Genomic DNA, 13565 nt, shown 5'->3' with positions numbered 1-13565 from the left:
TCTTTACTGACTTGACTTGTCCAGTTCAACAGCTTCCCCTGGCTCTTCAGGTGCTGCTGCTTTAAAGAGAGAACCTGCAGACACACTGACTGACCCCTCCAGGACCAGGACTGGACAGCCCTGCTGCAGACACACTGACTGACCCCTCCAGGACCAGGACTGGACAGCCCTGCTGCAGACACACTGACTGACCCCTCCAGGACCAGGACTGGACAGCCCTGCTGCAGACACACTGACTGACCCCTCCAGGACCAGGACTGGGCAGCCCTGCTGCAGACACACTGACTGACCCCTCCAGGACCAGGACTGGGCAGCCCTGCTGCAGACACACTGACTGACCCCTCCAGGACCAGGACTGGACAGCCCTGCTGCAGACACACTGACTGACCCCTCCAGGACCAGGACTGGATAGCCCTGCTGCAGACACACTGACTGACCCCTCCAGGACCAGGACTGGACAGCCCTGCTGCAGACACACTGACTGACCCCTCCAGGACCAGGAGCGGAAGACCTTCCTCGAGAGGAAGACAAGAAGCCCACGGGGTACAATTTAGAGCAGGTCAGTCAAACCCAACGTCCTTGGGAGAGGGGAGGAAACCTGTGTGAACCAAGGGGGAACATGCAGACTCCCCACAGACAGGCAGCCCGATGAGTCCAGAAGCCATGATGGCGCCGGTCCTCGCTGTCCGGTCCGGGCGGCTCCTCGCTGCCGGTCAGGGTATCCGGGGGGCCGACCTGTCGTTGGTGGCCGTCGGGCGCAGCTTCACGGTGGCGAAGGGGTTGGTGCCCCTGTGGGGGAGAGCAGAGGAGCCCTCGTGGGTCACAGGTCCCCGCGATCCCACCTCCGCGCCGGCCGCCGCCGCCAAATTCCCAGATTCCGATACCGGGGCGGCCAAGCCCTCGGCCTACGGCCTGAATCGGGGCAGCGGCCCGCTCCGTCAGGGAAAGTCATCCTCGCTCTCTCGCCCCCACCCCCACCTCTGACCCCAGTCCCCATCCGCACCCGGCTCTCCCGCTGTTCTCACGGGATTTACGAGCCACTTGAACTGGGGCTGGGAACAGGAGGATATTGGAAACTACCCAGCAGTTGTGTTTGTCCCCGTTCGGTGGGTATTTGTATTGAATCCACACACGCTGTCGTTTGTGTTTATAACCGTGTATTACTCTGCTGCCGTCTCGGAGCCTGAGGCACTGTAGCGAGGGGACGCACTGACGGGACTGGGGAGATATATGAAAACAGTGTGAACAGAAAGCTCTGCTGTTCGAGGGGGAGTCCTGACTGCGATCAGAGCTGGGGACCCCTGTCCCTGCTGTACGAGGGGGAGTCCTGTCCGCGATCAGAGCTGGGGACCCCTGACCCTGTTATAAGAGGGGGTGTCCTGTCCGCGATCAGAGCTGGGGACCCCTGACCCTGTTATAAGAGGGGGGGTCCTGTCCGCGATCAGAGCTGGGGACCCCTGACCCTGTTATAAGAGGGGGTGTCCTGTCCGCGATCAGAGCTGGGGACCCCTGACCCTGTTATAAGAGGGGGGGTCCTGTCCGCGATCAGAGCTGGGGACCCCTGACCCTGTTATAAGAGGGGGGGTCCTGTCTCTTACCTGGGAAAGAGTTCTGGACGAGGTCCCTGGTCCTTCGATCTCTGTGGAACAAAAGACACACATGGGGACTGAATGACAGTATCTCCCTCCATCGACACAGACCCCCGGGACGCCCCCCGACAACCGAGGGGTCCGTTTTTCACCGAACCTCAAGATCAAGAGGCGCCGCCCCTCTGGTCTGTGCGCGGCTCGCGGTCCTCGCCGGGCCTCGTGCTCGGGAGACGGACTGCTACCGGACACGGATCGCGCCGGGTTTGGAAAGACCCCCGACTCGCAGGTGCGCAGCTGAGGCAGAGCGAAGGCTCCTTCACCTCTTACCGAGACTCATTCTCAGGTCGACGGGGGCCTGAGTCAAACACAGGCGTTTCCAAAGCTGCCCGGACGGACAGGAGCCAGAGGACACAAGTGGAGACGGTGCGGAAGTCTTTACACAAAGGGCGGTGGGAGTGGGGAACAAGCTGCGCAGCCATGTCGTTGAGAACCTCAGACCGCTTAGCTTTTGACCGCTGAACATGCGAGACAGGAAGAACGGCTGTTAGTGACCGTTCTGCCTGAACCGACTTATCTAACTCATCCACCCCACGAAGAGACGTCACCAGCTGAGAGAATCAAGAGAGAGGCTTTAAAACGACTGAGCACACTTTTGAGGACAGGCAGGTGAAACAAGAGGAGAGAAAAAATCCCGCAGGGCAGCAATTCACCGCAAAAACACACGGACCCTGCCCGAGGTCAGAGGTCACCCAGCCCTCGTGCCGACAATGTAAGAGTGGCAAAGAAGAGTGAAGCTGGCGTCTTGCCCCACCACCGACGCACAGTTCTCCACAAATGAGTGGAGTTTATGCAACAGCCTGGAAGTGGAACCCGAAGCACAGGGCTTTGGAAGTGGACCGGGGAGCCCCTGGGCGTGGTGCACCAGCGCGGGCCAGCTCTCAGTCAGGACGGCCCCTCACACACAGGGCGTGCAGGTTCCCAATGAGCCCCTGCGGCTGCCCCTCTCCACTGCTGCGTGAGCGAGGGGCTGGAGTGAGAGCGCGGTGTCGCGCTGGCCTGGGACTCCAGCGGGACGAGATCCTGGTGAGGTCAGGTAGCTATGAACTAGCAAACGGGCTACGTGGGAAGAATGTAGGAGCTCATCCCAGAGTGGGACCCTGGCTGTGATCTCCGGGCTGTAGGGGCTCATCCCGGACTGGGACCCTGGCTGTGATCTCCGGGCTGTAGGGGCTCATCCTGGACTGGGACCCTGGCTGTGATCTCCGGGCTGTAGGGGCTCATCCTGGACTGGGACCCTGGCTGTGATCTCCGGGCTGTAGGGGCTCATCCTGGACTGGGACCCTGGCTGTGATCTCCGGGCTGTAGGGGCTCATCCTGAATTTGGTGTGAAGGGCGTAGGGCAGCAAGATTTTGGCGACAACCACTGGCTACACTGGTAACTGAGCTCATTGGGAACCATCACCCAGCAGGCGCTCCCAAAGCAAAAAAACACATCATGACAAGCACACAGGCACCCATGACCTCTCACCCCACGCTCACCACGACCCTTGACCCCGAGAGTCAGCAGCTGGAGCTCCCGCCCTGCAGCCACCAGAAGGAGGGCTGGGGAGTCATAGAGAACAGCACCGTGGCAAACGCCCCCTGCTGGATGGAGGACCGAAGTTGCTTAAGGTGTCAACCATCCAGGAACAATTTAAAAAAATCTTAGCAATAACATTCGAAATACTATCACAACTGTTGCAAACCACTGAAAACCTGGCTGTAGCAGAAATCTGTAATTGAGACAAATTTACAGAAACAAATGGAGAAACTGAAATTTATGTACAGTAAGGTAGCACAGTTTTTAGGAACCTATGAGACCTTTGAAATTGGATGTGCAGTTGGGATAGTAAGAGGGAAGGACACAAGATCTTCGACTCTCCCTGCTCTTATTAATCCCGATGTTAGCGGAATATGGCACAAACTCATGTGTAAAAGAGTTGTATCCACCATGTACTTCACTCACCTTATTGTCAGTATCGGCCTCTACCCTCCTGGCAGGGGTGGGTGTGGTCGGGCGTTGTTCCGCCAATCCCGTCGAGGTGGAGCGGGGTAGAGGCGGGGCAGGAGGCGGGACTCCGTTCTGTTGGCCGGCTGGTCGCAGGGTGTCATCTGGTAGGTCGAGGAGATCGCCAACGCTGTGACTGCTTCGGAGGGTGGTGCTGCCAGAGGTCAGAGGTCAGAGGTCACAGGGCAAAGGTGCACGAGAGCATTTAACGCACTGTGTCTTATACTGTGTCGGTGAACTACAGCAGGAAATTTAAAATTTGTGTTCTGAATAGAAGAATAAAATGAACATACATGTGAATATGATAGAATATGACCCCCTACGCTCAAATATACCCAGTGTAGCAGACGTTTACATGAAGCATTGTAATCGTTTTTTTAATATTTACTGAGTCTGAAGAGTATGTCTGAAGTTAACAGCACGCATTCAGCTGAGCTGCAGGTTTGTGAGGCTCAGCGCCGGGGTCTCACCTGCACCCCGATTCTCCGGTGGAGTCTGCCAGGGGTCCCACATACGCAGCCGGGAACCAGCCCTGACTGGGAAAAGCAGTGTTGGGAGGTCATCAGAACACGCACACAACACTGCACAACAACACTGCATAACAACACAGAACACACAGAGCACCCAACACCATGCACGGAGCACACAATACTACACAGCACACAGAGCACAATGTACTACACAGATAGCACAATAAAGATGGCAGTGTACAACAGAGCACAGTACGAAGCAAAGAGCACAGTGTTCAACAAAAAGGAACACAGCACACAGCAGAGTACAGTGCAAACCAGAAAGCACCCTGCACAGAGTCCAGTACAGAGGGCAACACACAGAGCACAGTTTCCTACAGCACAGCGCAGTGCGGTCCTGCAACAGGTACTGCAGAACAGCACACTGGACAAAGAGCACAATGCACAATACAGAGAACAGCACACAAGAGTACAGCGCGCTACAGCAGAGCTAAAGAGACAGCACCTTGTGAGTGAAGGAGTGCTGGAGTGAGTGAAGGAGTGAGTGAGTGAAGGAGTGAGTGAGTGACCGGGAGACCGGGAGACCGGGAGACCGGGAGACCGGGAGACCGGGAGACCGGGAGACAGGCTGGTGACTGGGAGAGAGACTCACCGGGCGCTGCCCTCCGCCCGCCCGTACAGCCAGCCGTTGTGTGCCTGCGGCACCAGCACGGTGAGGGTGTCCCCGCGGGAGAAGGGCAGGAGGGTGGGGTTGGCAGAGGCAGGGTGGGGCACCAGCGCTTGCACCTGCTGGAACCCCCCCGCGCTCAGAGCCTCCCCCACCGAGCTGGAGCGCGAGTGCCGGGCCAGGATAGGCGTGGAGCCTGGGGGGAGAGAAGACACACAGTCACACCTAGTGACACACCCACAGACACACCCACAGACACACCCAGAGACACACCCACAACAGACACAAGCACAGACACACCACAGTCACACCACAGTCACACCCAGACACACCCACAGTCACACCCAGACACACCCAGAGACACACCACAGTCACACGCACAGTCACACCCAGAGACACACCCAGAGACACACGCACAGACACACACAGTCACACCTAGACACACCCAGACACACCCACAGACACACCCACAGACACACCACAGTCACACCACAGTCACACCACAGTCACACACCCAGACACCCACAGACACACCCACAGTCACACCCACAGTCACCCAATACACTGAGACACACCCACAGGCACACAGACACACCCAGACACACCCAGACACACCCAGACACACCGACAGTCACACCGACAGTCACCCAATACACAGAGACACACCCAGGGACACACACAGGAACACACGTTTAAACTGGGAATGTCCACTGAATCTCAGTCTATTCTATCTCACTGTATCAAGTGCTATTCTCATGACAACACGCTTTACGATTCAAAAGAAGACGTATATGGATTCTAGACAGTAAGGACCAAATTCTCCACAAAGGTCAATTCAGTTTCCATGCACTTCAATCCACTCACCTCTAGAGGGCGCCCTCTCAGAAGGCTGCCCTTCCCTGCCAGCCCAGTGCCTCTCCTCCTCCCTCCCCGTCTGAAGGAAAGGCCCAGCAGGGGGGAGTCGGGGCTGATGGGGATAAAAAAAGAGGACAATTTACTAAACTCGAATCAAGTTCAGGAATCTGACTCTTACTGATGGCTTCACCTCAATGCCTGAACTGTCAACACTCTCCAGTTCTGTCTACAGCTGTCTTTCTCCGTCTCAGTTAAAACCCTGATACTGCTGCTCTAACTCCTGCTGCCCTTCCAGGTCCGAGCATGAGGTACAGTATAGGAGCTGCTCCTATTCCTCCTCTGGGAGGGCGAGGGAGCTGGCGAAGGAGTGCTGGACCGGACAGCGGGCACTGTGGACAGGGTGGATGCAGTAAAACCCGCAGAGGACTGGACCACAGCAGGCTCGGGGCCAGGACGGCCCTTTAGAGACATGCCAGGGACCAGCAGGCGGTCACACCCGGGAGGCTTGGCGGGGCTTTGTCCCGCGAATCCAGCTTTTACATCAGATCAGATCACTTTATTGGCCATGTACAATTGCTTGCATTAGGAATGTGTCTTTGCGCAGACCCCAGCTTGCTCTCCATGAGACACACAGACAGGGAGAGAGAAGCTGGGGGTCAGAGCGCAGGGTCAGGCATTTATACAGCACCCCTGGAGCAGTTGGGGTGAAGGACCTTGCTCAGGGCCCCTGGTGCAGTTAAGGGCCTTGCTCAGGGGCCCAACGGTGTAGGATTCCTCTGCCGGCCGCGGGATTTGAACCGGCAACCTCCCAGCCACCGGCGCAGATCCTGAGCCACAGAGCCACCGCTCTGCCCAACAAAAAGACTGGAAAAGGACGATGACCTTTTTAAGACCTTTTCAAAATTTTGTTCTCCGCGAGAACTGCACACATTGTCTCCGCCCCCCCCCCCGCTCTCTCACCAGGGCGTCCTGCTCGGGGAGGGCGGGAGTCCGGGCTCTGGACACTCCCCGCGTCTCGCTCACTCTCTCCCTCCACCCCTCCGCCCTCTGCTGCATTGCTGCCCCCGTCTGCAACACAGAGGACACCGGCACGCCGGGCGTCAACCCCGCGCCGTGGGAGGGCAGGAAACCGCAGCTCTCTCCTGCTGGAAACCAACTCATCTGGTCATCAGCTTGCAAGTCTCAAGTGGAAAATATTTTTCCTGTCGGAAAACCCGGAGATCACAGCCAGGGTCCCAGTCCAGGATGAGCCCCTACAGCCTGGAGATCACAGCCAGGGTCCCAGTCCAGGATGAGCCCCTACAGCCCGGAGATCACAGCCAGGGTCCCAGTCCAGGATGAGCCCCTACAGCCTGGAGATCACAGCCAGGGTCCCAGTCCAGGATGAGCCCCTACAGCCTGGAGATCCCAGCAGGAGAAACAGAGGATGAGCTGGATCACAGACAGTTTACAGTACCTTGCTGAGCAGGTGAAGCAGGGACTGGGTCAGGCCACAGTGTTTCTCAGCCAGGAAGCGATAACGCCTCTCCTCCTCCTTCAGTGCCTCCCGCTGGCTCTGCCTCAGAAAGTGCTCCAAGCTGTCCTGTGAACACAAAGAGAGATACACTCACTGCACTGCTGGGAGACACTGTAGACTGACTGCACTGCTGCGAGACACCGTACAAGCACTGTACTACTGTGAGACACTGTCCACTCACTGCACTGCTAGGAGACACTGTATACTCAATGGACACTCACTGCACTGCTGGGAGACACAGTCCACTCACTGCACTGCTCGGAGACACTGTATACTCAATGCACTGCTCTGAGACACTGTACACTCAGCACACTGCTGCGAGACACTGCATACGCACTGCACACTCACTGCACTGCTAGGAGACACTGCATACTCACTGCACTGCTGGGAGACACTGCACACTCACTGCACTGCTGGGAGACACTGCACACTCACTGCACTGCTGGGAGACACTGCACACTCACTGCACACTCACTGCACTGCCCCCAGGCCCCTCCTCACCAGGGTGTCTTTGTATCCACCAGGCCCCCTCCTCTGGCGGCTGCGCACCTCCATTTCATAGCGCCTCCTGCTGCCCTGGAGAACAAACAGCACGGAGGTGTCGTTTCGTGTGTGTGTGTGCGTGCGTGCGTGCGTGCGTGTGTGTGTCTTTGTCTGCGGTCCCAAAGAGCCCAGCACAGAAAGCACACAGCTCGCTTCTGTTACACAACAGATGCCTCCCACAGCACAGCAACGCGTCGCAAAGCGTCTTCAAAGACAGATTTGAACCAGGTGACCTCCTGGGAGAGCGCAAGGTGCGCTCCCACGCTCCCAGGAGGAGTCGAGGACAGGTACCCACAGATATATAATCAGTGTCCAGCTTGACGTTGGCTCCCATCTCCTGGACCACCTCCGCATGGAACCAGCGGAACTGCAAGAGGCGAGAACAGAAACTCCGGATCAGCGCCGGGACGGGGCCGGACCTCGCCGTCAGCGCTCGCGAACAGAGGCTGAGCAGAGGCTGGGCCGCCGAATCGGGGGCCACGCAGGTCCTGCAGGAGAAACGGTCGGGACGCCGACAGCACCGCCAGCCGGTACACAGGGTCACGGCGCAGCCCGAAGTCCGACTGCTCCCGAGATCCGTGCTACAGCTACGGGACTGTGATTCGTCACTGTGATGGTGTCATCACAAGCCACAAGTACAGCGCTCATCTGTTTTGTACACGCTGTGTGTCCACAGCTGGGGGTACTGGGGCGCACTGCGTACCCTGCTCAGGGGTCTCTCCCCTGTCCCACAGCTCTCTGGGGGACCAGGGCGCCCCCCAGCACTGCTCCGCTGTACTGCTGACCCCACAATCCCACAGTCCCGCGGGCACTCACCACTCCTTCCAGTTCGGAGGTCAGGCGCCTCTGGCACTCCGAGATCTGAATGATGACGTCCCCTGGAACGAGACAAGCGCCACCCCTCCCGTCAGGCCGCGCGGGGAGCCCCCCCACAGGGAGCAAGGCCCGCTCCCCGCGCGCCAAGCCTGTGCCCTGCTGTGTTAGTGCCTGCTCCGTTTTGTGCGTGGTGTTGGGCCCCCAGCCATCGCCGCTTCTGCGCCCTGCAATCCTGGAGCAGCCGGGAACACGAGACCCCCCCAAAACAGACTTAGATCGTCTAAATGAGGAAGAAGAGGTCAGGGTGGAGGCCTGGGCGAGAGGAAGAGTTCGCAGATCGGGGGGGATACAGGGATCAGCAGGGCACCCACGGGGAGACAGAGGAAGATCGTGACAGCAGGGCGGCGCCAGAGCCTTTCACCCCACCCCTGAGCCTCATGTGCCCAGTACCGCGCGCGGGACAGAAGCCGATGTTAAGGATGAGCCGGACGGTGCCGGACAGGCCCGGTGGAGACCGAGCGTCGCCTCGTGTGCTGCAGGTTTCCTGTTCGGGCGACAGGGTGCTGGAGCAGGGTGGCTGTGACGCGCGGGTGTCTTGTGGGGTTCGGGGCGGCCAGCTGCTGAGCTCTCTGGAAGGTGAAAGGCAGCCCTGTGAATAATTGAAGCGTTGGCGCTCCGCGGCGCTGAGGGCTGGGCTACCTGATCGCTCTGCCAGAGCACAGCACACACACAGGGTACAGCACATACACAGCACACACACAGGGTACAGCACACACACAGCACACACACAGAGTACAGCACACACACAGGGTACAGCACACACACAGGGTACAGCACACACACAGAGCACAGCACACACACAGAGCACAGCACATACACAGCATACACACAGAGCACAGCACATACACAGCACACACACAGGGTACAGCACACACACAGAGTACAGCACACACACACAACAGAAACACAACACACACAGAGTACAGCATACACACAGAGCACACACACATACACAGCACACACACAGAGCACAGCACACACACAGAGCACAGCACACACACACAACATAAACACAACACACACAGAGTACAGCATACACACAGAGCACACACACATACACAGCACACACACAGAGTACAGCACACACACACATTCACATATGCCCAGCAGCAGTCACAGAAAGCACTCACATATAGAGCATAGTAGACACAGATTTTACACATACAACACACACAATGCATGGTGTGTATACACACACTGTATACTTATGGCACACAGCACAGTATGCACACAAAATACAAACACACAGTAGCACAGTACACACACGCAGCAGCCTGGGAGATACACTCGGTTCTGGACACGAGCCCAGAATGAGAAACAGAAGGCTGACACTGACACTCTGTTCGGGGATGAAAGCAGACCAAGGCACTAGACTTCACCTCTGTCCCTCTGCAGCAGGGCCTGTAGGGGGAGGAACCTCCTTCTGCCCTCACTGTCCTGTGGGTTCATAGTGCACAAATCGGGTACCATCTATACAATCTCTCTTTATTGATGCCAGATCACTGGGCTGATTGCACCCGATACGACAAAGTTCACTGCTGCATTCAAGGACTTTGACAGCTTCCCTGAACAATGACTCCCTTCATTCTGTACAGCACTTTCATCAGCTGCTGTGGGGGGGGGGTCTCTCTTTATATCACTCGTGAACCCAGCACTAGAACACAGGAGCAGAAGGCTCCATCGAGAACCCACCAGCAGAACAGCAGAGTCACTCTGAGAACTCTTGATTAGAGCAGAGGAACAGCAGGGTCACTCAGGAACCCAGCGCTAGAGCAGAGGAACAGCAGGGTCACTCAGGAACCCAGCACTAGAGCAGAAGAACAGCAGGGTCACTCAGGAACCCAGCACTAGAGCAGAGGAACAGCAGGGTCACTCAGGAACCCAGCACTAGAGCAGAGGAACAGCAGGGTCACTCAGGAACCCAGCACTAGAGCAGAGGAACAGCAGGGTCACTCAGGAACCCAGCACTAGAGCAGAGGAACAGCAGGGTCACTCAGGACCCCAGCGCTAGAGCAGAAGAACAGCAGGGTCACTCAGGACCCCAGCGCTAGAGCAGAAGAACAGCAGGGTCACTCAGGACCCCAGCGCTAGAGCAGAGGAACAGCAGGGTCACTCAGGAACCCAGCACTAGAGCAGAAGAACAGCAGGGTCACTCAGGAACCCAGCACTAGAGCAGAGGAACAGCAGGGTCACTCAGGAACCCAGCACTAGAGCAGAGGAACAGCAGGGTCACTCAGGAACCCAGCACTAGAGCAGAAGAACAGCAGGGTCACTCAGGAACCCAGCGCTAGAGCAGAGGAACAGCAGGGTCACTCAGGAACCCAGCACTAGAGCAGAAGAACAGCAGGGTCACTCAGGAACCCAGCGCTAGAGCAGAGGAACAGCAGGGTCACTCGGGAACCCAGCGCTAGAGCAGAGGAACAGCAGGGTCACTCGGGAACCCAGCACTAGAGCAGAAGAACAGCAGGGTCACTCAGGAACCCAGCACTAGAGCAGAGGAACAGCAGGGTCACTCAGGAACCCAGCACTAGAGCAGAGGAACAGCAGGGTCACTCAGGAACCCAGCACTAGAGCAGAAGAACAGCAGGGTCACTCAGGAACCCAGCGCTAGAGCAGAGGAACAGCAGGGTCACTCAGGAACCCAGCACTAGAGCAGAAGAACAGCAGGGTCACTCAGGAACCCAGCGCTAGAGCAGAGGAACAGCAGGGTCACTCAGGAACCCAGCGCTAGAGCAGAGGAACAGCAGGGTCACTCAGGAACCCAGCACTAGAGCAGAGGAACAGCAGGGTCACTCAGGAACCCAGCACTAGAGCAGAAGAACAGCAGGGTCACTCAGGAACCCAGCACTAGAGCAGAAGAACAGCAGGGTCACTCAGGAACCCAGCGCTAGAGCAGAGGAACAGCAGGGTCACTCAGGAACCCAGCACTAGAGCAGAAGAACAGCAGGGTCACTCAGGAACCCAGCGCTAGAGCAGAGGAACAGCAGGGTCACTCGGGAACCCAGCGCTAGGACAGTGCAGCAGGATGTCCTTGCTCCCAGGAGTGTAAATGGATCAGCACAGCCTCTGCAGCTCCTCCTGGGTGAAGGTATACCAAGCTGAAGCTCTTACCCAGAGAGCGAGAGGACATACTGTGCAGGGCCTGCTCTCCCATCTTCGCCAGGGCACTGAAGTAGGCCTCACTGGTCACAGTCAGGGCTGCAAAACACACACACACACAGAGTCACACCCACACGGTGATCTGCAGTGTTAAAGCTACAGCAAACACCGCTGGCAGTGTTGTAAATACCTGAGCATCTACTGTGTGGCTTTGTCTTCGTCTTCATGCTTATACATTATACACCATATTCTAAGTTATGATGTGTAGCTTGTTCCAGACGCCCGCCACCCTTTGTGTAAAGAAGTGCCTCCTGCTCTCGGTTTTAAATGTCTCTTGTAGGTTCCAACTTGTTCCAGACTCCCGCCACCCTTTGTGTAGAGAAGTGTTCCCTGTTCTCAGTTTTAAATGCACTGCCATGTAGTTTCCATGTGTGCCCCCTTGTTCAGGTTTCACTGTTGATTAAGAATTTAGTCAGTATTGTTATCGTTAAGGAACACACAACGTGGACGTAATCAGGGCCTGACTGATTGTGACGTGTGAATTTTTTTTTTCCCCCCGCTGGCTTGATCTTCACACGGTGCTCTCGTGTGTCCTGGTACGTCTCCCTAATCGAAACCCACCCCTCGCCCTCTCACCCTGAAAAGCTTCAACATAGCTGCGCCCCAGCGACGCCAGCTTCTGCAGGCCGGGGTTGAACTGCTCCATCAGGTTCTGTACGGGTCACAGAGAGTCGCCGTTAGCCCAGCACACGCGGCCCGTTAGAACAGCAGGTTGCAGCCCGCCATCTGCGACAGGGCGCTCGGAGTTCAGAGGAAAACTGTCTTCATTTGCTCGCGGCTTCATCCAGCACGCATGGACTCAGGTGGTGAACGGAGAACAATATATTAAGACCATGTGCTCATCCATTTGCAGGAGAGCTGTATCTATCCCAGCAAGCAGACACACTGACTGACCCCTCCGGGACCAGGACTGGACAGCCCTGCTGCAGACACACTGACTGACCCCTCCAGGACCAGGACTGGACAGCCCTGCTGCAGACACACTGACTGACCCCTCCGGGACCAGGACTGGACAGCCCTGCTGCAGACACACTGACTGACCCCTCCAGGACCAGGACTGGACAGCCCTGCTGCAGACACACTGACTGACCCCTCCAGGACCAGGACTGGATAGCCCTGCTGCAGACACACTGACTGACCCCTCCAGGACCAGGACTGGACAGCCCTGCTGCAGACACACTGACCCCTCCAGGACCAGGACTGGGCAGCCCTGCTGCAGACACACTGATCCCTCCAGGACCAGGACTGGACAGCCCTGCTGCAGACACACTGACTGACCCCTCCAGGACCAGGACTGGACAGCCCTGCTGCAGACTCTTCACATCTTATGTGTTAATCAACCTCATTTAGGAGAGGATCGGTAGACCCAGATCCGCGCCCCGACTCACCCCGTAGATCCGCAGCGTCGAGCGGTGCAGCTGCTCGCTGTTGACGGCAGACATGGCGAAAATCGCTGTCGGTCCTCGCCCGCCGGCGGTTAAAAGACGAAAACGAGAGTTTCTTTCGAAAAAAAAAATAATCACGATAATACCAATAAGTGGAAAACGGCTCAAAAGAAAATGATGCCTTCGGTCACGACAAGCCTGTTTTTATTTTCAAGAGATGTGAACAAAATAATGTAAAAAAAAAAACACCGACACACACGGCCGTTATGCGGATCGCAGCCCGGTGAAAACGTTCGTTGAATCGGACGGACGAAGGCGGCGGGACGTCGTTTCTTTCCGTTCTGGTTTTTAAAACAGTAACCAGAGGACCCACCAATGTCGAGACAACACTGGGGGAAAAAAAGTGTCCCGCACTAAAAACCCCCGTGAACCTGCCGTCTACCACACCGGAGACACTG

General features: G+C 57.0%; 1 protein-coding gene across 1 annotated transcript; it reads right to left on the bottom strand.

Moving 5' to 3' along the window:
- Positions 1-356: 356 nt before the first annotated feature.
- LOC148821609 (BAR/IMD domain-containing adapter protein 2-like 2) lies at positions 357-13422 on the bottom strand. Its single transcript, XM_088931058.1, has 14 exons — positions 13111-13422; positions 12299-12374; positions 11675-11761; positions 8504-8565; positions 7983-8054; positions 7646-7720; positions 7085-7210; positions 6589-6696; positions 5638-5740; positions 4759-4969; positions 4107-4172; positions 3595-3790; positions 1599-1639; positions 357-789 (listed from the first exon to the last, which is right to left on the bottom strand). The coding sequence occupies exons 1-14, from the start codon at positions 13162-13164 to the stop codon at positions 714-716; spliced, it is 1353 nt and encodes a 450-aa protein (XP_088787184.1). The 5' UTR covers positions 13165-13422; the 3' UTR covers positions 357-713.
- Positions 13423-13565: the final 143 nt, after the last annotated feature.

The sequence above is a fragment of the Atractosteus spatula genome, chromosome 13 (genome assembly GCF_055471065.1).
Source record: "Atractosteus spatula isolate fAtrSpa1 chromosome 13, fAtrSpa1.hap1, whole genome shotgun sequence".
NCBI classification, from domain to species: Eukaryota; Metazoa; Chordata; class Actinopteri; order Semionotiformes; family Lepisosteidae; genus Atractosteus; species Atractosteus spatula.
This window is presented reverse-complemented; position numbering and strand designations above follow the sequence as displayed.